This window comes from Megalobrama amblycephala, linkage group LG9, assembly GCF_018812025.1.
Source record: "Megalobrama amblycephala isolate DHTTF-2021 linkage group LG9, ASM1881202v1, whole genome shotgun sequence".
Lineage (NCBI taxonomy): Eukaryota > Metazoa > Chordata > Actinopteri > Cypriniformes > Xenocyprididae > Megalobrama > Megalobrama amblycephala.
Genome location: NC_063052.1, coordinates 38,645,911 through 38,671,862, shown reverse-complemented (window position 1 = coordinate 38,671,862; position 25,952 = coordinate 38,645,911). Strand labels below are relative to the sequence as shown.

Here is a 25,952-nt window from a genome sequence, read left to right as displayed (position 1 = left end):
CTATATGTTAAATAAACCTACTGTATCTGAAAAAAGATTATTTTAAATTTACTATTGTTTTTGTAATTTGCTTCTTTGTTCTTTTATATAGCCTAACACAAATAACTTATAAAATTTCTCATATTAGCCCATGTTCATATTGTCTACCTCTTGCCCACCTGTAGGCTACATACCAGCTGATATACAATGTATTTTGATTTGGGTGGTCAATCTGCATTTAAAAGTTTGAAAGGGTTTTAAATCTTCTAAATCAAGTAAAATGACTCAAAATAAAGTAATTGAAGCATAACAAAGTCAACTTTAATCATATAAAATGTAATTTACCAACATTAAAACTGCGGCCAGTGAAAATGCTGAGTGGCTAGTAACTTTGGAAAACCACTAGCCACAGTGGCTGGTGAGCAAAAAAGTTAATGTCAAGCCCTGTATATATATATATATATATATATATATATATATATATAATGTTTATTTCTGGACTATTAGTAGCCTATTTTTTTAAAAATAAACAGTACAATAAAAATATATTTTTTTCATTAAATACTTTTTAGTATTAATTTCTTAGTAATTAAATTAATTAATTATTAATTTCTGGACTATTAGTATTGTACTAACAGTTGTACAATAAAATAAAATGTATATTTTTATTAAATTCTCTTAGTATCAACTTTTTGAGTATTAGTATTGTCTTTTTTACAGTTATACAGTAAAATAATTATTTTATTAAATGTTAATTTTTTTAAAATATATTTTTCATTAAATAACAAGTTTTAGTATTCATTTCTGGACTATTAGTATTGTCTTTTTTACAGTTAAACAGTAAAATAAAATTGAAATACTATTAAATACTAATTTTAAATACAATATATATATATATTATATATATATATATATATATATGTGTATATATATATATATATATATATATATATATACTAATTTTAAATACAAATTTTTTTATTGTTTTTTCTAGAAAAAAAAATATGTTTTTTTTCTTTTTTCTTTTTGTATTTTCTATTTGTATTTAAAATTAGTATATATATTTAAAATATATATATATATATATATATATATATAACTTTTTAAACTAAAATACAGTATAATAGTATTATAAAGTAATACATTTATTGTTTTAATATTTTATTTAACAATAATATTATTTTATTATTATTATTATTATTATTATTATGTAGTCATATATAATCACACTATGATTTTGTTTTTGCCAAATTCTACAGCCTTACAAACAAGCGGGGTTTTTTTTATATTAAATTTTAAATCACAGTCCAATTTTTATCAGATTTGTTTATCCCCAAATACTTCAGTCCTACCTAGTATACAAATAACTTACCAGTTCTAGTGCTGTTATACTGTACAATTCAGTGTGTACACACACACACACACACACACACACACACACACACACACACACACACACACACACACGTTTAAACTGTCATCTTTGGCCCTGAAGGGTGTTGGTTTCCACCTGTATCCATCAGGTGGAGCTATTGAGAATGATATAATTTCCCCTATGCACACGGCGAGACTGTTGCGCCCCTGTTGTGACGTGAAGGACGCTCCGCCGGAGCTGTCTGCGTCTCGGCCCTGTGTGTCTAAACACTCGCTTGTCAGTCTGCAGATTGCATTTGCAGATGCAGGTGAAGCCACTTTAATGATTTATCTCTTACGGCAGCAGGAAACGATTCCTCCGGCATTCAGCGGGAACTGAATTCAAGTCCCTCAGCGCTGAAAAAGCCATCAGAGGAGAGATCTGTCTTGTTTAAGATCTCCCTGCGTCTGCTGTCGCCTATGAAGATTAACAGAGAGAGAGACAGAAATGAGAAAAAGGAAGTGACAGAAATGAGAAAGAGAGATACAGAGGGGCAGTGAGCGAGAGAGAGATAGGATATTAACACTAACATGAGAAAGACTGAAAATGCAAGAAGAATGGCAAGAAAGATGTATTTTTTCCTCTGTCTGCCTGTCTTATGCAAATCAGTCCTGCAATAAGTAAGCTCCACCTCTCTGGGTTATTAAGGCTCTACCCTGATTTGCATAACCCCTCCCCCACCAGCATCTGTGGCCTCACTGAAAAGCGAAGAACATACGTGTGTGTGTCAGTGAAATGAGCAGCCCCTCTGGAGGCCGTGACCTGTGACCTTGATCTCTATTGTTCTGTTTGACCCTGTGGAGTGCTGTAATGAGGAGTGGCACGTCCTCCCTAATGGCTTTGACCCCCAAATGTTCTTCATTAATACCCCCTGCACACACCCTCAGGCTAACACCCTGCCCTCTGCTCGCATCCCACTTCATAAACGCAGTAAAATTATATTATCACCGAGACTGATGCTCTGATCTCATCTCTCTGGCGTTAGTTAGCGCTGCCTGTTGCTGGTTTTATTAGATTGTGCATGTTCAGGAGAGAAAAAAAAACTAGAGGAGAATTTACAAGCATCCGTAATGTGTTTGTGTGTTATAGGGTGATGGATTCTGAAAGTTTTTGGTTTGAGGGTGTTTGTGTGCGGGTTGGTTCCTGTAATTGTGACCTTGTATCTCACAATTTGTCTATTTTTCATAATTGCAACTTTATATCTCCATTTGTGTCTGTCTTTCAGAGTTGTGACTTTATATCTCACAATTCTGGATTGTATCATCCAAATTTTTTCTCCCAATTGTCTTTTTCATAATTGCAAATTTATATCTTCCAACTGAGTCTGTTTTTCAGAATTGCCACTTTACATCTCAAAATTCTGACTTTACATCTCAATTGCGTCTATCTTTTGTAACTGCAATCTCACAATTTTGACTAAATCTCATAATGTGACTTTGTTTTTATATCCCACAGAGTTTTTTGATTGGTGGGTAGTTGATGCATAACATGTCAACTATTCAGATTAACTTTTTTAAAATTAAGGTTTTGTCATGAACGTGAGTTTGCAGTCAAATAATGAAGTATTTCTACCCATATAAAGAACCATAGTTTGTGTAAAATCTGCCACACTAAATTGAAAGATTTCAGCAAAATAACTAACATGTTAAATAACACTTATTTGAATTTACTTTGCGACAGTTAATAGTATGTTCAATATAGTATGAATATGGGTCGTGTGAATAAAATTCAAACCTACTAACATACGCCATGTTGTCATTATTATGTGACCTACCAGCATCAGTTGCATCACTTCACTGTCATTCATAAATCCTCTCCCATAGCCTCATGGGTAGTAAAGTGTCCATCGAATGCACACTTCAGAATCTTGCCCAAAAAAGTAAATCATCCAGGTACTTTTCGCCTACTGTTTTTTTTTTAATACTATGTATTTGGACATACTACTCTTTTGGTGTACTTTTTTTTGCATACTATATACAGTGCTTCCCACAGGTTTGAAATATACTTGCGGTTGGTAGCCGGGCGAAAAATCCTCCTGTTACCCACGGCACAAAAATGGTCTACTACATGTGACAGACAAATAATGTGTGATTTTTAACAATATTTTTATTTATTGAAATTAACTTTAATTACATAGCATATTACATTTAATTACATACTAATATTATGCATTGTAAATTATGCAAAATTACAGCATTTAAACGGTTCACCTTTTCCTATGTTCTCCTTGCTGTCATATAGTGTCTGTCTCAGTGAATGGGACACAGATTTTACTAGTAAAATTTATAAAATTAATAATATATGTGTCAAATAATGTTCTTAGTCTTTTCTTCGTGTGGGGGAGACTACAATAATTTACTATGAATTAAAGGTGCCCAAGAATGCTTTTTTACAAGATGTAATATAAGTCTAAGGTGTCTCCTGAATGTGTCTGTGAAGTTTCAGCTCAAAATACCCCATAGATTTTTTTTAATTAATTTTTTTAACTGCCTATTTTGGGGCATCATTAACAATGCACTGATTTACACTCGGCGCCGCCCCCTTAAATCTGTGGCTCCCTGCCACCCGAGCTGTCGACTATATTACAGCGCATTTACAAAGTTCACACAGCTAATATAACCCTCAAATGGATCTTTACAAGATGTTCGTCATGCATGCTGTATGCATGCTTCGAATTATGTGAGTAAAGTATTTATTTGGATGTTAAAGTTTTATTCTGAGTGAATTTGAGGCTGTCCTCTGTGGCTAACGGCTAATGCTACACTGTTGGAGAGATTTATAAAGAATGAAGTTGTGTTTATGCATTATACAGACTGCAAGTGTTTAAAAAATGAAAATAGCGACGGCTCTTGTCTCCGTGAATACAGTAAGAAACGATGGTAACTTTAACCTCATTTAACAGTACATTAGCAACATGTTAACGAAACATTTAGAAAGACAATTTACAAATATCAGTAAAAATATCATGTTATCATGGATTATGTCGGTTATTATTGCTCCATCTGCCATTTTTCGCTGTTGTTCTTGCTTACCTAGTCTGATGATTCGGCTGTGTGCAGCTCCAGACGTTAACTGGCTACCCTTGTGTAATCCCTTTCATAATGTTGGGAACATGGGCTGGCATATGCAAATATTGGGGCGTACACCCCGACTGTTACGTAACAGTCAGTGTTATGTTGAGATTCGCCTGTTCTTCGGAGGTCGTTTAAACAAATGAGATTTATATAAGAAGGAGGAAACAATGGTGTTTGAGACTCACTGTATGTCTTTTCCATGTACTGAACTCTTGTTATTTAACTATGCCAAGGTAAATTCAATTTTTGAATCTATGGCACCTTTAAATGGAAATCAAATACCAATAATGCCCAAAAGAAAAAGAAAAAAACTTAGCGTGTGACTTGTATTTCGAGCTTGTTTATAATTAAAAAGGTACTCTTATTTTGAAATGTCTGTACTATTGCAGGCTGATCCTTCAGATTCTTACAATCGTCCAAAACATTTTATATAAAGGCCATAAAGTAGACATTGTAATATTTCATCAACTTGAGTTCATTAGCAATCGCTTGGCATAAATCTGTGCTTTTCATTGATTGAGAATCACTTTGAAGCAGACTGAAGCGCTGTTGCGTGAGCTTGTAGAAAGCGCAACAGCGCCCCCTTGTGACTTTGCAAAATGCAGCAACCGTGGGAATGTCAGCGGGAGTAAACAGTTCTGACGCACACATAACGAACAGGTACGAAACGACTAGTTTTCGATCGCGGATGGTTTCATTATCTTGTGCGGATATAAAAGTATAAGTGGATAAAAATAATAAAAGTGGATAAAATGTGTCTTCAAATATACTTGGGCAGCCGTTATTATATATGGGCGGCCCACCCAAGTAAAGTCTATGTGTGGGAAGCACTGATATAGTTGGGAAGTATTCTATTTTGGACGCAGCATCAATTTACACATCCACCCAGAGCAATGAGCATGTGTGTAAAGCTTTCACATACTTTGGAAAGGCTGAAGCAAAGTAGTCTGTTGCTTGTTTTATAGCATAAGATATTTGGGGGCTTTTTGCTATTTTATTTTTAAAAATATAAATTATTTTTCTGCAGAACCCCATAACACTGCATATTTTGGCTTATTTGACACTTCTTATTCAGGTCACGGAGTGCTTGATGAGCTAATGAGCTAATCAGTCAAATCAGGTATGTTAAATAAGCAAGATGTGCAGCGATGGGTTAGAAAAACGTGATCATTGTTTGATGCATATTGTGTCCAAAAGTGGCAATATCAATCATTCCCAGACTACAATAAGCTGTTCTGAGGAAGAAAGAATCGCTGTGAGTGAATGCATAGAGACTATTAGAAATTGTTGGTGTTCATATCTTCATCATACAGGAAGATTTAACCTCCATCTGTAACTTTCATGTGTTTTTTTAAGAGCGTCCAGTAAGCAAAGGCATGTGGTGCATCACAACACACTTGAACGAGCAGCTCACGGTGAAGAGACAAAGAGCCAGCACTTATGGGTCATCAGGACAAACAGGGCTGATTCACAAAGGCCTGCAGGACGCACATACACACTCTCTCACACAAGCCGAGTGCAGACTGATGGGTAATTGGGCATACCATCTCAGCAGCAAGTGTCTAATAATAGGGCCATCATGTGTGTTAGATGGAAGGACGCATTGAATTAGAGCATCCCACTGAACTGTGTTAACCCATAACGTTGTGACAGCGAGAGAGAGAAGGGTTTAAGTATATGCTCTAAAAGCCAATAACAGGCTCCCAAGGCTTTAATGGTGATCAGGTTTACAGGCATGTTACACTTGCAGGAGAAGCAGTTTTAGGGTCAGCATGCATATTTAGTGCTGCAGAGGCCGTAACTTTATTATTTACAATAATAAATGACATTAATGTTCAAAGGTTTGGGGTCGGTAGGATTGTTTTTAGTGTTTTTGACTGAAGAAGTCTCTAATATACTGTAAACATGAAAACATTTATGCACTAATTTGTGTGCATGTGATTAGTGAACGAGGCCCTCAAAGGGGAGGAAGATGAGGATAGGATTTCCGTGAAGACTGTGGAGTTGTGATGGTTTGACTGAGTGCAGCCGTGGAAATGTTCTTCCAGTGTAAACACATCCATCATCTGTTGTATCTCCTTCACCACAGCAAGAACAGATTGAGCAAGAGGAAGAGAGTGAAGGGAAAAACAGAAGAATGATGTGACAGAGGTCACACAATCTGCTGCTTCTGAGAGAGGAAACGGTAAAATTAGAAACTGTTTTAGAGACAAGAGGGAGGGAAGAAAAAGCGATCAAAGACCATCAGACGTGCCACCTTGAAGAGAGCGGTTAGAAGGAAACCAAAGACGAGAACTCGTCTCTGAAGATGCGGGAAGAGAGATTCCCTGCAGAGCTGATTGCGTTAAGAGTTAAAGGGACAGTTCACCCAAAAAATGAGAATTGTGTCATTATTTGCTGACCCTTGAGTCCTTCGAAACCTGTATGTACTTTGAATAGAATCTTTGTAGAATTTTCACCCGGTTCTTGCCATACAACAGCAGTTCATCGTTTCACGTCTGATAAGCTCCAAAAAGGACAAAAACGTCAAAAAAGCACCATACACAAGACTTCTGAAGCTTTGTGTGAGAAAACGATCAAAGAAAGTTGTTCTTCATTCCCCATATTCACAAGAATCGGTTGTTTTTGGCACCAATGACGTCAAAACCTGGTGCAGTGCAAATAAGATTTCATTAAATATTGTACATGGCAGTCACTTTAGGTCTTTGCACTAGTGTTATTTTCCACTCTAAAAAGTTGGGTTGAAAATGGACAAACCCAGCGGTTGGGTTTTAAATGTTTGCCTAACCTGCTGGGTAGTTTATTTAACCCAACTATTGTTTAAAAATTACTGTAATTGCTTGTTTAAAATGAACCCAAAGTATGTTGGAAATTAACATTTATTAATATGTTTAATAAATGTGACCTGCTCTGGTGAAATGATTTGGAAGTCGCAACGTTCTATTTTAAGATATGGGCCGATAATGTGGAAAAACAATGAAAAAATAGATTTTTTTTTTTTTTTTTTAAGCTAATTTCAAAGAACAGACTTTCAAAAATAATCTCCCAAGGTTTCGTAGTCCAGATAATTGAGTAAAGGTATTTAAAAGGCTATTAAATTTGACATGGAACTCCTCTTTCGTCACTTATGAGCATTTCCCGATATCCCTTGAAACGTCTCTCCTCTCCAAATATGGTGTTACACGTTGTATAGAACCAATCAAAAAGCTTAGAAATGTAAACACACTGACATAAACGCTGATTTTTGTCAATGGGAAGCCCCGTTTCGACTTGACATGGCACGCGATCGGTCCAGCCATCCTCCTGTCAGACTAGCGCGCGCTCTGTGTAAACAAGCTAGCAGATCTCATCAATGTCTAGTTGTGAATCAGTTAGCGGTGATCGAGATGTCGAGTTAGCCAAAATACGTGCCTTTTGCTGTAAAGGGTGTAAACTCAACGATGGAGAGCCGTGTTTTCTGTCATTTGATGAAGATTTCGTTTACGAGATACGTCTGTCTATGGCCTCTCTCACTTTCTCTTTCTCTCTCTCACTCTCTCTCTCTCACACTCACACACACACACACCCTCTCTCAAGCAAAAATGTAGCACCTCTGTTCAATCTTTCTGATTTTAGTAAATCTTTGTAAAAGTGCTAGCCTGGGTGCCAGCCCGAACCCCGCCCACAACATTTTTTGGATGGGAAGTTCGGTCTGGACTCGATCCATTGTGGAGTAATTATGCTCGGCTCCCAGAAGGCCGAGCCAATCAAATTGCCAGGGCGGGCTTTAATCGATGATGGACAGGCTATCTGCGGTTACGTAACCACCCACGTCATCAAAGAGCGCTTGGGTTGAATTGGTTTTCACCAACGATGACTGCAGCTGGAGAAGTAAGATGTTTAGATTCCGCTATCACGTCTGTAATAAAAGAAATAATTAATTTTAAAAGACGAACAAAGAACCGCAATCAAGGCATTTGTCGATGGGAAAGATGTGTTTGCCGTCCTTCCAACGGGATTCGGCAAAAGTTTAAGTACAAGTTCAACATACGTCACTTACTGCGTTGCTCTGATTGGTTGTAGGTCTATCCAATTGAGTGCAGAGTTTTTTTTTTTACTGTTTCGGTTAAGACGCCCCATAATTCAAGTGCAATGGAGCAGTATCAGACTCACATTCTGCCTAGAATATGAGTATGACGAAGTCAGGCTATAAAAGTGCCTTATAAAATATTAATTCAAATAAATACTTTAAAATAATTTGAGCTTCAGCCTGGTTTAATAGCATTTATATATATATATACTATATAAATGTCTTTGGTCAAATTAAGCTGTAAAATAAATAGTTTATCCCTTTAAATGCAATGGATTTTGAAAGATATCAACAAAAAACAGGCAAAAAACTTTAAAAGCGATTTTCTCAGGTTTTCAATTGGAAAAAGAGGGCAGACGACCCATAATTCAAATGGGTATATCTTTAAAACCATTCAAGGTATGACTTTGACTAGGATATCATTTTAAAGCTTATTGTCTCATCTTTCCATTGATACCAAAATCTCAATTTTGAAATTTGGGTCACTGTGACTCATTTTGCTAGGATCAGGTCACAAATGAACATTTATTAATAAGTTTAATTAATATTAATTAAACAATAAACATTTATTAGTTTGCTTATTAATAAATGTTCACCTTTTGATTATTATTGTTGTTGCCTCTAGTAATTATGTGTCTGATTTAACTTCCAACCTATTTTGGGTTCATTTTAAGCCAGACATATAGTCATTTTTAAACAATAGTTAAAAAAAAATAGGCTTGGAAGTAAACACCCACTGCTATTGAGTAACAATTGCATATTAAAATACTTCTCAACGTCCCCGTCCTTACACGTGAGGAATTGTTTTGAAAACGTCTGATGTTGAAAAATGGCAGCAGGTGAAATTCAGCCATATATGTTTGAGCCAGAGTCTGATCCCAAATCAGAAGACGAACTTACACCTCAAATACCAAGGATACTTCAGTCTACGCCAGCAATTGTTATTAATACTCTTCATTTATGTTAATTCCTTTATGTATTTGTATGGTAGAATTGTATTTTATTACATTATATTAGGTGTTCAAATGAAGATGCTAAAGAACTGTTTTTATCTTGTTACATAGTTGAAACATTTGTCAACTGTGAAACATTTATGCTTTATAAGTCTTATAAAATCAGTTTATTCAAGGAAAAAGATGTTTCCATCATGCGAGATGACCAATGCTGACTGACATTTCATCCCTGTATATTGCATTGCATTAAATAAAATGATTTACAGCACTGTAAGGGGCCGTTCACACAGAGCGCGTTTTTCTATTCCATTGCGCTACTTTCCCATTGTTTTTCTATGTAAACACGCGCTTGACGGACGTGCATGACCGTTACGCTCGCGTCTCACGTCTTTTGCAGCGCCTCACACATGAGCGCCACGTTTTTAAGACGCCGTGTCAAGTTAAAAGAATTTCAACTTTTACATGCAGCGCCACTCATCAATGTCAGTTCCAAAACAGTGGACCAATCAGAAGAACTCGGAGGCGGGGCGAACGTTGCAAGCTTCTGTTTACAGTAGCAAGTTGGCATGACAACTGCTTTATATGACGGCAACATGGCGGAGGAGGCGCTCATTATTATCTTTTCTTTTTTTCCATGTCAAAACTTGTATCTGTCAATTCTGCTGTTTACCTATTTTAATTATTTCCGTTGTTGTCGTTATTGCCTCACGTCTCAAAAGCGCGTCTCGAGACACTCGCGTTCTACGCTGCGCTTTTTTTTTAAAACCTCTCCTGAGCGCCACTCGTTTTTAGACGCAAAGACTCGTTCTGTGTGAACGGCCCCTAAGACTACAAGACTTTATAGACTAAATAAAATCTATACAAACCTTTATTTTACAGAAGTAAAGCACTAATTTGGCGCCGTTGAGATTTGCTCTCTCCTGACAATGATGCAAAAAGCCTGTGCTCTGTGTAACCCAACAGCTGGGTTACACAAAAACTACCCAATCATGGAAAAAAATGACCTAAGAGGCTCAACCCAACATTTGGGTAGAAAAAACAACCCAGTGTTTTTTAGAGTGTAAAGTGTTACCGTATTTATTAGTACATGGCAAGTCCGTAATGGTGGGCGGAGCTAAAGAGACAATAATGTAGAAATAGGCGTCAATCTTCTGATCTTGGCAGCTTGATTTGAATAAATGGTCTTGTTTTTTGGAACATTTTTATAGTACTATGACTTCTTATTTCAAAAGATCAAGGACTTTGAGTTCTCAGTTCATGACCCCTATAAGTTTTAGTTTGAGCTGAAGTGTTTTATTTTATTTAACCCTTGTGTGGTCTTCGTTTGGGGTGTTCGCTCAGGGTCTTTGGGGTCTCCAGAGACCCCAGGCAACAAAATGTAATTTTGTAACAAAATAATTGTTTTTTTTGTTTTTTTTTTTTTAAACAAATGTAATTTTACTTTGTTTATTAATGTTTTTACTCCACATTTGTGCAGTTTTTGGAGGATTTATCATATTTTTTTTTTATGTATTTAAATAAATTAAAAAATATTTTTAAATATTTTTTTTATACAAAAATTATTGAAAACTTATTTTTTTTCAGTTCAAAAAAATGCTAAACTTTGACAAAAAGTATTTTTTATTGTCATAATTGTGATTTCATAATATGTAGATATGAATCCAACTAAAAATGCTTGTGAAAAGATGTCTTTCAGTCAGTCAAACAGCAAATAGTGGAGCTCTGCAGCCATCTACTGGTAAAAGTTTTTTTTTTTTTTTTTTTTTTTTTTTTTTTTTTACTTTTAAAACTGCATTTTCCAAAAGATGGGCAAAATCTTACACTAAACCATGTCAAATTATCCATGTTATCCCCATGAATGAAAGTTAGAAATGTGGGTCTTTTATAAAGTGAACAAAATATTTAAAATATATTTAACAAAATATTTATTTGTTTATATAAATTTAAAAGATATGATAAATCCTCCAAAAACTGCACAAATATGAAGTAAAAACATTAATAAACAGAGTAAAATTACCTTTGTTTTTTAAAAACACAATTATTTTGTTACAAAATTACATTTTGTTGCCTTAGGGTCTCTGGAGACCCTCAAGATCCTGAGTGTGACTTTTTTTTTTTTTTTACACTAACATAAAAACAATGAGATATCATTCCAATGTTTTTTATTTATTTATTTATTTTATTTGTAGATCTAGAAAGTGTTAACCACTGTGCAAAGTTTCATGTCATTTGGACAAAGAGAGCATTATTTTTTGTATTTTTTTTTATTTATTTTTTTTTTAGCAAACATCGTTTAGTGTCCAAAAGACCCCAAAGATCTATAAGGGTTAAAGTAATGACAATGTTTTTTTCTGGTTTTAGTTTTATTTAACAATAATAACCCTGCTTTGCACTTAATGCGGCACTAATATATTGATTTCAGAAGACCTGGGATACGGTGCACGAAGTTCTTCGGTGCTTTTAGTAACCTGACCGATGTGGTTTTGATGAACTGTTGCTGAAGGGAAAAGAGCTGCGTAAAGATCCTTCCAAAAATCCTTTCACAAGAGGTTAAGGGCGGTTTGAGTGACAGCGCTCTGCCGGGTCTGTGTCACCACATTATACTGGGGTTTCGTCAGCGCAAACCGCTGCCTCTCCCGGGCCTTCCGCTGGTAAAGGGAAAGTTTAAAAGTTAATTGCTCTGCTGTTACCTGTCAGCTATTTTCAGCGCTGGCGCATTAGCTGTAGATACTAATGAGAACTGGGGAAAACCGAGAATCAGAGGCAGGAGAGGGGAAAAAAGCATAAAAACGAATAAAGACTTAAAGACGTTGAGCCCATCAGCGCCTGCCGATGGTATTTCTTGCACTTTTTCATTAAATGTTGAATGTATTTCTGCCGGTTTTATTATCTTGAGTGAAAGGCATTTGCATTCCATGTTTACTATTCTTCCATAGAGACCCTAATGAAATGGAATTGAATATTTTATGATTTTTTAATGATGTTTTTCCTCTAAACTGTCGAGAGAAAGTCGTGTAGCCCTCAGCATGGGCTCCGCAGGACTTGGGAAAACTCCAGAAATGAGGATCTATCCGTGTCTCCGATCAGGACTAGAGACCTCATTCGAATTCCCTCTTTCTTCTGTTCTCATGATTCACCCAGTTATTCTTTTCTTGCTGTTGTTCTCTAACCAGGCGATTAATATTTCCTTTTTGTCGGTCACTTGGTTTCTATTTCTGTCTTTAAATCTCATTGGTCCACAGTCTGGCTCCACATAATTTTCCAGGTTTTATTATGCATGATTTTCTTTTCTTTCTTTCTTTTTTTTTTTTTGGTGCATGTTATTCTGAAGGAAAACAGTGTTTGTTTTCTTATCTGTTCATTTGAAGTTGCGAATGCCTTTTCATCTTGATTTTAAACATCAGATCATCAGTTTAATTAGATGTGAATTTTGTGGCTTTATGCAGCGTTTCTCTTTCAGTGAAGACAAAAGTTACATGACGCTCAACTTGTGTCGCTCCTGGTTAGGATGCAGTGTTTAAACATATGGCTCATTAACAGTGGATATTATACTTGACAAAAACATACAGCGTTTATAGTTTATAGCATTATTGTTGTGTTTGCTGTATTTCTAATGGCTAGCCAGTTGTTACGAATTACAGATTACTTTAAACCAATGTTATTGTAAACTAAAACATAAAGGAAAAATATTAAAATAAATATTTGTTAATTGATATAAAGTAAACATGCACAAATTTAGTTTAATTTGAAGTACTAGAAATTGAATTGACTAAAACAACTTTAAAATGAAAATTATTAAAGTATTAAAATGACAAGCTGAAACTGAAGTGTAAATTAATAGAAATAGATATTTAAAAAACAACTAATAAACAAAAACACAACAAAATTACTAAATTACTTTTTAAAATTTTTAATTTTCATGATTTGAAATCAAAATGACAAACGAAAACTAAAATAAAATTAATAAATATTTGAAAAAAAGACTATAACCAACAAAACCAAAAAATTTTATTTAGACATATTTAAACAAATGAAATATGAAAAAAATAAAAAAAATATATATATATATATATATATATATATATATTTTTTTTTTTTTTTTTTTTTTTTTTTTTTGAGGTACTAAAATGACAAGCTAAAACTAAAATTAAATTGAATATAAATATTAAAAAAAATAATATATAATAAATAATAAAAACATAAAACACAAAATTACTAAAGCTTTCTAAAATTAAAATTTGTAATTTTTATGAATTGAAATCAAAATGACAAACTAAAACTGAAATTAAATTAATAAATATATATATATTAAAAAAAAAAGACTAAAACTAACTAATGAAAACAGAAATTTTAAATTAGACATATAAATAAATTAAACATGAACAAAAATAAAATATAAAAAACTTGGTTTTGAAGCCAAAAATTTCAAATTTGTTTAGTTTAATTTGAAGCACTACAAATTAAATGAACATTTTTTTTTTTTTTTTTTAAAGAAAAAACTAATAAAAATGACTTAAACAACTTTAAAATGAAAATTTTCCATGTCCATTAAGTTAGTTGAAGTACTAAAATTACAAGCTGAAACTAAAGTGAAATTGAAGTATTTAAAAAAAATGCAACAAAACACAAAATTATTAAAGCTTTTTAAAATTAAAATGTATAATTTTCATGAAATCAAAATGACAAATTAAAACTGAAATAAATATTTAAAAAACTAATAAAAATGAGTAAAACTTTAACAAAATGAAAATGAAAACAGGAAATATAAAAATTAAAACAATTAACTATTAATAAAATTCAAATGTGCATATCAATGATACTAAAATAACACTGACTTAAACACACAACAAAATGTCTAAACCTTTAACTAAAGTGCTAGTGCAAAATATGAAAAACTAATTCAGAATGTGAATAATACTAAGATAGTATAGTAACGATACTAAAACAACCCTCTGTGTGTTTCTCTCCTCAGAATCGCCATCAGCACCTTTACGGACTTCCAGTCGTCCACGCTGAGGCAGCGTCCAGACTCCGTCCTTCGCCAACAGCTTCAAAAGCACCATGTAACCCAGCCAGCCCTTCCCATGAGCACCCAGCCAGCGAACACTAACCAACTCATCAAAATGGCAGTGTGGGGTCTGTCCGCCACGTTAGGGGCGGTGGCGCTGGCTGTGGCCCAGACGGCCATGGACTGGGCACCTGACTTTCTCTCCCAGCTCTTCTGACACAAAGCGCCTCATTCTCATGTGCCAAACTGGGTGTACTGCATTTGCAAATATGTGTTAAGTGGTGCAAAACACCCAGAGAAAATGAATGTGTGGCTTATTTATTTCCGAACCCCCTTCCTTTTTCCTTATTTATAGATTTTAGCCGAGCTAATATTGGGGAAGTGGGAGGAGTCAAACAAGGTTTTTGTAATCATAAGCATTTCTGGATGTCGTTCCATCAGCAGAATGTCAGAGAAAGTGCTCTGCTAGGGCATTCAGAACAGCAGCAAGAGCACAAATTATTAAAAGGGTTTTTTTTGCTGCTGAACGCCGTCAGTAGTGAGTGAAGCTCATTAGAGAAAACGGGTGAAGGCTGAAAGACCACAGAGACTCGCTGGTGAACGCAGCACTTTACAACTAGTTTATTCTGGAGCGAGAGCGCTTACTAACCTCACACACATGCTTTCAGGTTCAGATGGTAGATGTCATCTGTGTCTCATTCCACTCACTACACTGAAAAAAAATGGTAAAGGATTTACTTTAGAACCCATTTTCACTCAGAAATTACTGGTAAATTTCACACATAATTACAAAGAAATGGCAAGTAATATTGAATTAAACATGAAAGTTTGAAGTACAAAATCTGAATATTTCTTGTAAAACTTGCTCCAGTAATCTTTGGTAATACAAATTAAAATCCAGTAATACTCCAATAATCTTCATTAAAAATAAAAACTACAATAATGCTTCAATAATGCTCCAATTAATACTCTAATAACAAATTAAAATTCCAGTAATATTCTAATAATCTTTTATAAATAAAAATTAAAACTCCAATTATCTGTAATAAAAATGAAATCTACAATAATACTCCAATAATGCTCCAATTAATACGCCAATAATCTTTAATAAAAATTATAATCCAATAATACAATCCAAAAAAAATTTCAACTTTTTATTTTTTTATATGCAACGCATGCAAAAGAACGGAACAGACAGGTCACTAGGGGCATCATATACGATTATGTTGTTCATATACAGTTCACTTTATATCAGGGGTTGTTCTCACAATAGTCTCAGAAGAGAGAGAAAGAGAAAAGGAAGGGGAAAAAAAAAAAAATCCACCAGGAGAATATTTGTCCATAAAAGGTTCAAGGTCCTCTCATAATACATACAACGTACAACAAAAAACACACACATTGCAGTACACTTACAATATCTCACTATGCTTTTACATACCCCAATAATCTTTAATAAAAATGAAAACTCCAATATTACTCTAATAATGCTCCAATTAATACTCAAATAATCTTTAATAAAAAATGAAAACTCCAATATTACTCTAATAATGCTCCAATTAATACTCAAATAATCTTTAATAAAATTGAAAACTCCAATATTACTCTAATAATGCTCCAATTAATACTTAAATAATCTTTAATAAAATTGAAAACTCCAATATTACTCTAATAATGCTCCAATTAATACTTAAATAATCTTTAATAAAATTGAAAACTCCAATATTACTCTAATAATGCTTCAATTAATACTCAAATAATCTTTAATAAAATTGAAAACTCCAATATTACTCTAATAATGCTCCAATTAATACTTAAATAATCTTTAATAAAAAATGAAAACTCCAATATTACTCTAATAATGCTCCAATTAATACTTAAATAATCTTTAATAAAATTGAAAACTCCAATATTACTCTAATAATGCTCCAATTAATACTCAAATAATCTTTAATAAAAAATGAAAACTCCAATATTACTCTAATAATGCTCCAATTAATACTCAAATAATCTTTAATAAAATTGAAAACTCCAATATTACTCTAATAATGCTCCAATTAATACTCAAATAATCTTTAATAAAATTTAAAACTCCAATATTACTCTAATATTTCTCTAATATCTCTAATATAAAATTGAAAACTCCAATATTACTCTAATAATGCTCCGATTAATACTTAAATAATCTTTAATAAAATTGAAAACTCCAATATTACTCTAATAATGCTCCGATTAATACTTAAATAATCTTTAATAAAATTGATAACTCCAATAATACTCAAACTAATGCTCAAATAATATTTAATAAAAATTAAAACTTCAATAATAATCCAGAAATCTTTAATAAAAGTTGAAACTCCAATAATACTCCAATTAATGCTCAAATAATCTTTAATAAAAAATAAAACTCCAATAATATTCCTATAATCTTTAATTTATTAATTAGACATATTAAAAAGCAAAAAAACGTATTAAAATGACTAAAACACAATAAAATTACGAAAACTTACAAATTAAAATTTCTAATTTCGCTAAGTTTAAGTTGAAGTACTAAATTCCTGAGACTAAAACTGAAATCAAATTTGATAGAAATGTTCCTGATTTTTCTACTTTCGAGTTGAAGCACCGCCGTGCCTGTAACATCATGTCGTTTGTGGTGAAGCTCTCTGAGAAGCAGTGAGACCCAACAAAACAGCAGGAGGCGTCCATTTAATTCATGTGTACATGGATCAAAAATGAGTAAAACATGGATATGTAGCTCCATGAGCTTTATCCTTCTGGTATTAGAAGTTATTATAGTGCACAGCGGGCACTCACTGGTGCATTTCTAGGCAGCAAATATTTCAGTGCACTAAAATGTTTACAAAGTGTGCTTACTGAAGTAGGGAGTGGATTGAGACACACCCAGGAAAAGTTAAAGGCCTTGTGGCAGACTTAGCATGGTTAACCAAACATCAGTGATCTTAAAGACTATATATTTATAATCAAGTGTTGTGAAGGTACCATCCCATACTGATTTTAACTGAAAGTTCCCAAGCAAAACGCAATAAGTTCAGTATGAGTGTTTGTTTTCCCCCAGGTCAAAAACACACCTTTATTCATTTGCGGTTGGTGCAGGATTTACTTTGAATAATTTTTACTCAGAAATTGCAAGTAAATTTCACCAACAATTTTGAAATGGTATTTGCAACTTCAAAAAATCATTTTTATAGTGCATGTAAAACGAACGTGCTTTAAAAAAACCCTACAGTCTTTTGATTTTGCTTCTTTTCGAGTCTTAATGGCGGGACAGATCCTCCCTGAATGTTGCACGGCTGAGGATTGATTTCTAACAAGGCCATTTTTAATGTGACACAATAAAACAATAAAAATTCCATAAAACGTGCCTTGTTTTGTTCACACCAAAATACATATGGTGTCTACTGTGACTAAGGTTTATTATAGCATTATATTCACACTTCCAACCTCTTGAGCTTCACTTCAGCTCCGTACTTTGATAAAAAGCCAGTTCGTACCCTCACAGACTGTGACGTCTTGTAAAAAGAGCAGTGCATTCAGATGACAGTCTTGCGTTTACAGACAGAGTCGATCTGAGCCCGACTCCAGGAAGTGATGTGAGCGCTTCCACAGCTGGCTGCCTCTATTTGTGCCTTGGGTGTTGATGAGCGGCTGCTACCAGACGGTGCCCTCAGCCCAAAATCACCACTGCCAAAAAAAGAAGAAATAATGTGTTTGTGAGAAGCAGCAAATCTTCATCCCAGAAACTTTAATGTGTTTTTAATGCGATTCAGACGTTCTCTGAGTGGTTTTGAGTGGCTCATGAACTCTTGTATTTTCAAAGTTAGGTGTATCGGAGGCAAAATTTGCCAAACCAGCTTCGTTAATGGGAATTTCATTTAAACCAAAGTGCAATTTGTCAGGTTTGTGGGGTTTTTTTAGACAAAGAACGTATTAAGATGTTTTGAAGGAAATTGACTGCTTATCGAAAACTAAATCTGAAGTATCATAAATACTAATTACGTCTTGAATTTGACTTGATTTGACTAGAAATGCTCAACTTATGCATTTGGACTTGATTTATATAAATTATTTAATTTTTATAAAGCATAAATGTTCCATTGCTAATAGTTATTAAACTATAATGGAGTGCAATTCATCACATTAAATTCAAAACCGACTTAAAAACATTTTAATGCAGCGTCTTGTTAATTACAGTTTGATCTCAGGCATTTTAATGTTCAATGATGCTTTTAAACAGATTATTTAATATTTTGGAAAGAAGTCTCTCCTGCTCAGCAAAGCTGCGTTTATTTGAGCAAAAATACAGTAAAATTGTGAAAAAATATTATGATTTAAAATAGCTGTTTTCTATGTGAATATATTGTAAACTGTAATTTATTCCTGTGATCAAAGCTGAATTTTCAGCATCATTACTCCAGTCTTCAGTGTCACATGATCCTTCAGAAATCATTCTAATATGATGATTTGCTGCTCAAGAAACATTTATGATTATTATCAATGTTGAGAACAGTTTCGTATTTCTGTGGAAACCATTAAACATTTTATTTTTTAGGATTCTTTGATGAATATAAAGTTAAAAAACAGCATTTATTTAATCTTTTGTAACATTATAAATTTCACAGTCACTTTTGATTCATTTAATGCGTCCTTGCTGAATAAAAAAAATCTTTCTGACCTCAAACTTCTGAATGATTTGCAACAGTTGTTTTTAATAATTTGTGTTTTGTAGATGGTTGAGAGCGAGCCAGCTCACAAGGTTTTGGATCAGGTCTTTTTCTTCATTTTTAAAGACGTACAGTGTTGTATGTTTGAGGTCCAGAAGGCTTCTGGCTTCTTTGAACATTGTTGGCAGATGATCCAGCAGCTTTTAGTGTGAGAAACAGACTTGACAGGAAAGTGATTTATCTCTCCGGCCAAGTTTAAACAAGGTCTAGTTGGCACCTGAGCGCATGCGGTTCGATTGGAGCAGATCGTGATCGGTGTGGACGTCTACTTCTGAAGAAAAGCTTCAACTGTTTAAAACTTGTTAGACAGTTCAGCGACAATGTGAGGGATCAATTCAAATGTAACTTTATATGTCAGGAGGTAAAAGGATCTTTAAAACACACTACTATATTTTTATTATTATTACTTTTATTTAGCAAGGACATTAAATTGATCAAAGTGACAGTAAATACATTTGTAATGTTACAAAAGATTCTATGTCAAATAAACACTGTTCTTTTGAACTTTCTATTCATCAAAGAATCCTGAAAAAACTAAATGTATCACAGTTTCCAGAAAAATATGAAGCAGCTCAACTGTTTTCAACATTGATAATAATCATAATGTTTTTTGAGCAGCAAATCATCATATTAGAATGATTTCTGAAGGATCATGTGACACTGAAGACTGGAGTAATGATGCTGAAAATTCAGCTTTGATCACAGGAATAAATTACATTTGACTGTACATTCACATAGAAAACAGCTATTTTAAACTGTAATAATATTTCAGATTTTTTACATGTATTTTTGATCAAATAAATGCAGCTTTATTGAGCAGAAAATCCCGTTCACACCAAGAAAACTATAGCTATAACGAGAACTATATTAGCGTCTACAGTGGAAGATATTGTTCTGTTTATTAAAAGCACGCTGCTGTTTTGTCATCTGCCGCTTTAAATGCTCGAGCTCTTTAACCTCCTGAGACCCCCAAATGTTTTTTTTTTAAATTTAGTATTTTTTCACGTCATTATATTGTTTAGAGCATAAGAAACAAATGAAAAAATAACATTTTTTTAAAAATTATATTTTATTCATATGTTATGCTATGTCCTCTGTAGTGGACACCAGGACTAAGTTGTTTAAAAAATAAAATGACATGAAATGACATGTATAGGCAAAAACAATGGGATTTTTTTTTTTAATCACCAATCAATTTTTAGGCTTCAGGATTGTTTTTAACCAAACTTTGTATAAAGATGATTCTCAACTATGTTATGAAACATATAATGGAATTAATTGATATACCATTTTACTTTATGCAGTATGAGGGTAAAATGGCCATACATGGGTTTTCCCATTCAATACAATGTATCTATACACTGTATCTAATTTGCATATTAATGTGTTCTTGGAGCAACATGCAATGAAAAAAGAAGTGTAATAATGGGAGCAATAATTGGCAACATTTTCATAATAATGTTGATTTATAATAAACAATTTGAAAATTAATCCGATTTAAATAATCACAAAATATTATCATATTTCCATAAGAGTGCTAATTTTCATTTTTTATGTCATATTTAAAGACCAAGAAGTTGTTGTTGTAATGGGGAAACCTCTAAAATATCTCTGCAAAGCCCTGAATGTGCTCTTTACAGGACATCCAGACTTAAAACTGTGACATGTATGATGTCAGAGAAAACCACTAAAATATAATGTCCACTACAGAGGACAGAAGTCTATTCCTGGGTCCCAGGAGGTTAAAGCAGGATGGATTCTGATTGGCTCTAGATGTTTTTATCAATCACCACCAGGAAAAAAAATATCTTTCTGAAAGTGATTCCAACGATATCTTTATCGTTATTGTTATAGTTATCATCCTTGGTGTGAACGAGCCTTAAGAATCTTCTTTAAATAAAAAAAAAAAAAATCTTATCTGCCCTAAACTTTTGAGCGGTACTGTAAAGTGCATAATTATCACAAAAACACAAGGTGTGATTTAATTTGTGTGGATATAAATAATGTGTTATTTGCAGGTGTGCAAGCAAGTCACATGAATATTTTATTAACACTATGGATTATTTCCTGTTTCTGCTCATCAAAAGTGCACAATCAGAAATAAAACCTTTGCGAAAGATCAGTCAGATATCATTTATACATCATCAAAATTCACCCCAAACACTTGTATGTTAGGCCAAGCGCATGCTGATTTTAGTTGCATTTGATACTCTCTTAAAAATAACGGTTCTTTACTGGCATTGATGGTTCCATGAAGAACGTTCAACATCCATGGAACCTTTCAAGTTTCTTTATAGTTGAAAAGGTTTCTTTAGATTCTTAAAACATCCTTCATACCAAAGACTATAGAATAACACAAGACGTGTCACTCGTATTGTTTTGAATGGGAGAAAGTGTAACGCGCAATATGGCGGAATAAGTCCCGCCTTCTAAAGCCAAGAGCCAATCGCCGACTGGTAAAGTCATCGTGTCACCTCAGCGGCCGTTAGAATCACCGGTTTCTATAGAAACAGTCAGACGCGCGCCTCCGAAGAGAGGTGCATTTGGGTCTGCGCATGCGCATTAGCTTGATCCAGCCTGAAAAAATACATTTTTTTTTGTCATGATTCGACCGTTTAGAAACTAAATTTATGAGTCGGTTGTTGTTAGATTTCATTGGTGATTTCAAATATGAAATTTAATCGTAAGGTTGGCGAACAGTTTTGGAGAATCTGATGTTTCCCCATTCAAAGAGATAGGAGCTGCATGATGCCCAGGATGCCCGAGAGGCGTTTCAAAGATGGCCGCCGAGTGAAATGACTTGTCTTAAAGGGACTTTGTTCATACTGAGGAAAAAAAAAAGTGGTTCTTTTTTAGAACATTCACTAAAAAGTTCTTTGGGGAACCAAAAATGCTTCTACTATGACATCACTTTTGGAACCTTTATTTTCATAGTTATCAAACACGGGGCAACTTTTTGAGCAATGTTGCTGGGCAATGTTGCCATCAACGGGCAACCTGATGAGACACAGGGCAACTAATTAGGGCAACAGACACTTGGCAGCAACTAATCAGAGAGGAGCAAATCTATTGCCAACTCAATAAATATTTTATTATAAACACTTGTTAGGCACTTTATTTCAACTTTTCAAATATTTTCTTCATTTTTATTAAAAATAAATGCCTTTCCGATCTGATTTGTGACAGGAAAAGGGAGAAGAGCGAGTTCGGCAAAAGGCGGATTCGAACCCGCGTCGATCGCACCAAAAGCTATTCATATGTCAAAGGCCCTACAGCCTACGCTACTACAGACGTTAAAAAAATCCCGTCATTTTAGTATTTAACTGAAATCATTCAATAGCTTTATTACAGCATACACACCTTACTTTCGGACAGTTATTGGTATTTTAAGCAATATATGAGGTAAATTCCCTGTTTTGGGTTGACGCATGACAACTTACTAGCGTAAAAAGATAAAAGTTCACACTCCTTTTCTCCGCTCCACTGCCGCTGAGAGGCCGCCATCTTGTTTGAATTTTTTCTGAAATCTCCGAACCGGTCACGTGATCGGCTGCTAACATTCTGATTGGAGGATCTCAAAAATTGCCCACGACCAATCTAACGTAACGCCAGATATATATATATATATATCTATATATATATAAATATATATATTTGTTGCTCATTCTCAGTGGGAAAGTGCCCAAGCAACGTTGCTCAAAAAGTTGCCCCGTGTATCATCACCTTTAGTGTGTGCCACTCATCAGTTGGCATTTACTGTGAGTTGGCTATTATTTTTTTTTAAATAGACTTAAAACACGACAGTGATAGTGTGCTCTAGGCTTTTAGTCATGTTCATTAGGGCGGCAGCTGCAGTCCAGAGTCAGCGTCGGGTAGCATGTGTGTGTCTTCACTGTATAACAGGGTCACAGCAAGAGCAGCGATAGATGCACGAGGAGACAAAGACAGTAAGAACTTCACTAAAGGGCAACTGGGAGCTCAATGGACCCGCCAAAGGCCAGGAGAGAAGGAAACCAAGCGAATGCAGCCGAGAATGGAAGAGAGAACGGTTGCATTCATCCGGAGCAGCGGGGCGGTGAATGGATAGGCGCCCGTCGAGATGGAGGGCCTGGCCATTAGATTTCTCACAGCTCAGGTAATGAAAGACCCATGCAACGAAGTATCTCACCGTTCCCTCTGCCAATTCCATGTTTAATGCATACCGGCAGGTTTAAGCAGGCCGACAGCGAGGCTTCTCCCGTCTTTCACCAGGAAAACTCTCGGAGGTGAAACCCCTGATGTGAGTGGAAATCCTGCTACTGTTTTGAGTTGGAAACAAAACTTTGGTTTGCATTTTTGTGTTTGCAGGGGAACTTTTAAAAGACGTGAGATGGTGAAGAACTAATGAGCCTGTGAATCTGGCTACATGGTTTTTTTATTCAAAACCAGGCTGTGTTCATGAAAGCATCGCTTTGCATATTATTAAGCTACAATTTATAAAACATCATTGTGAAATTTTTAAGCCTATAAATCTTCAAACTTCATTTTTTAACATTCAAACAAGGACTTGTAAAGCCAACAAATTTTGCTTTTCTAGCTAAAAATGTATAGATGCATTTCATTTCTGTACATTTCGATTAGTTTTAGCTTTTTTTTAACTTTCAAAGAAGGCTTTGTAAAGCAGAATGTTTTTTTATTAATATCTTATGCCAGTGTTTCTCAACTCCAGTCCTCGGGACCCACTGCTCTGCACATTTTGTATGTATCCCTTATTTAACACACCTGATTTAGATCATCAGCTCATTAGGAGAGTCTGCATGAACTGAATTGAGTGTGTCATATAAGAGAGACGTACAAAATGTGCAGAGCAGTGGGTCCCGAGGACTGGAGTTGAGAACCACTGTCTTATGCATTAAACTGATATGATACTGCAATGTATTTTCATTAAAGGGGACCTATTGTGTCCCTTTCACAAGATGTAATATAAGTCTCTGGTGTCTCCAGAATGTGTCTGTGAAGTTTCAGCTCAAAATATCCCACAGATCATTTATTACAGCTTGTCAAATTTTCCCCACACTGTTTTTGTGTGTGTCCCTTTAAATGCAAATGAGCTGCTGCTCCCCGCCCCTTTCCAGAAGAGGGCGGAGCTTTAACAGCTCAACAACAACAAAGCTGGAGAATCTCACGCAGCCAAAATGAGGATTGTCAGTAACGGCGTTCAGCCTTACATTGTTCAAACCGGAGTCGACACTGATGGAGAGACTCAGGAAGAAGTTACAACTTTTAGACGTTTCTGAATGGTTAGTGGATAAATGTTATGTAGTTGCTGTGGAGTTGATTCAACTCATCCACTAGCATGTGCCGTCATGTTCAATCTTTTTTGTTGTTGAGTTGACCCTCGTTTGTGAAGCAGTCCGGTGTAAAATGACGGCATGTCAACAACACTCTACTACAACAACTCTTCCTCTTCTCTAAAGCAGATAATGTCTTAAAAAAGCATGTGTTTGATTCCTAGAGATGCATAAAGTGATTCAAAAGCGATCTGAGTGAAACCGGCCCTGATGGATGCGTCACGTGAGCCAGCCATCTCGCAAGGTTTTGCGGCAGTTCGCTCGGGGACCCACGAAAGCGTACGGGGGTTAAAGGTCATTTGCGACGAGAGCTTTGAGGAGCCTCTGGAGAAACTTGCCCTGTCTGAAGGGGGTCACATCGAGTACCCAAATGACAAAGGTGAGGATTAATATTCATGCCCGTGACCCGGATAACTGATGAAGCTTGGAGATCTGTGATTCTTTCCTGACTGACGGTCAACTGCTGATAGAGAATTAATAATGAAAAACGACAGCCGAGTGTTTTTCTGCACAGGTAGGAAATGAGCTGCTGTTAATTAGGCCCCTGAGCTCCTCCAGATCTGTAATGAGCTTTCTGAGCACGCCGTCCAACGGCCAGCTCTCTTCCCAGCATGCCTTTCTGCCTCTTATTCACTCAGCAGCTCTGTTTCAAAACCTAGTGAGCTGAATTTAGTTTTTCTAGTTCAAATTTATAGTCACATTATTAAGTAATTTTCAATTCTGCTTCCTTGCATTCAAATTCAAGTTTCTACCTCAGGAACTGAAGTTAAATTTAAAAGATTTTCTCAGTTCAGTTCTGAATGTCATATTGTTTCTGGTTTAAAGGAGTTTTATTTTTTATACATTTTGTGAGCTGCCTTGCTTTTTAAATTCTAAATATTCCAAAATGATTAGTAACGATCTGCATAGACATCGTGTCAGCTGCACTTAAATTGTAATATTTGATATTCCAATAAAGAGTTTTTAAAGTAAATTCTACACCAAGATATGCACACACAAAGAGGATAAAATCAATCAGTTGAACTTTTATTTGATAATCATTAATGAAATCAAAATCTAGTGTACTGTAGTACACACAAATGCAACAAGTGTACACACAAATGTATCTAATATGATAAACAGCGCTGCGTTTCCCCACATACTCATGACCGGAAGAAGCAAAAGTGCTTGTCTGCGGCATAATTATAGTTACATGAATTTCTTTCAGTTTTAATTTTGCTTCCTTCCATTCAAATCCAAGTTTGCTACCTTAATTAAAATTTTGGAATTTAAATTTAAAGGTGCCATAGAATTGAAAATTGAATTTACCTCAGCATAGTTAAATAACAAGAGTTCAGTACATGGAAATGACATACAGTGAGTCTCAAACACCATTGGTTCCTC

General features: G+C 34.6%; 1 protein-coding gene across 2 annotated transcripts in view; it reads left to right on the top strand.

The window, feature by feature from the left end:
• The window catches only part of zgc:63863 (uncharacterized protein LOC393372 homolog), a 45,642-nt gene extending 29,562 nt beyond the window's left edge, over positions 1–16,080 (top strand). For both annotated transcript variants that reach the window (XM_048203123.1, XM_048203122.1), the window contains one exon: positions 14,462–16,080. In XM_048203123.1, coding sequence (XP_048059080.1) covers positions 14,462–14,714 — 253 coding nt within the window. In that variant the 3' untranslated portion in view covers positions 14,715–16,080. The remainder of the gene's footprint in view (positions 1–14,461) is intronic.
• Positions 16,081–25,952: the final 9,872 nt, after the last annotated feature.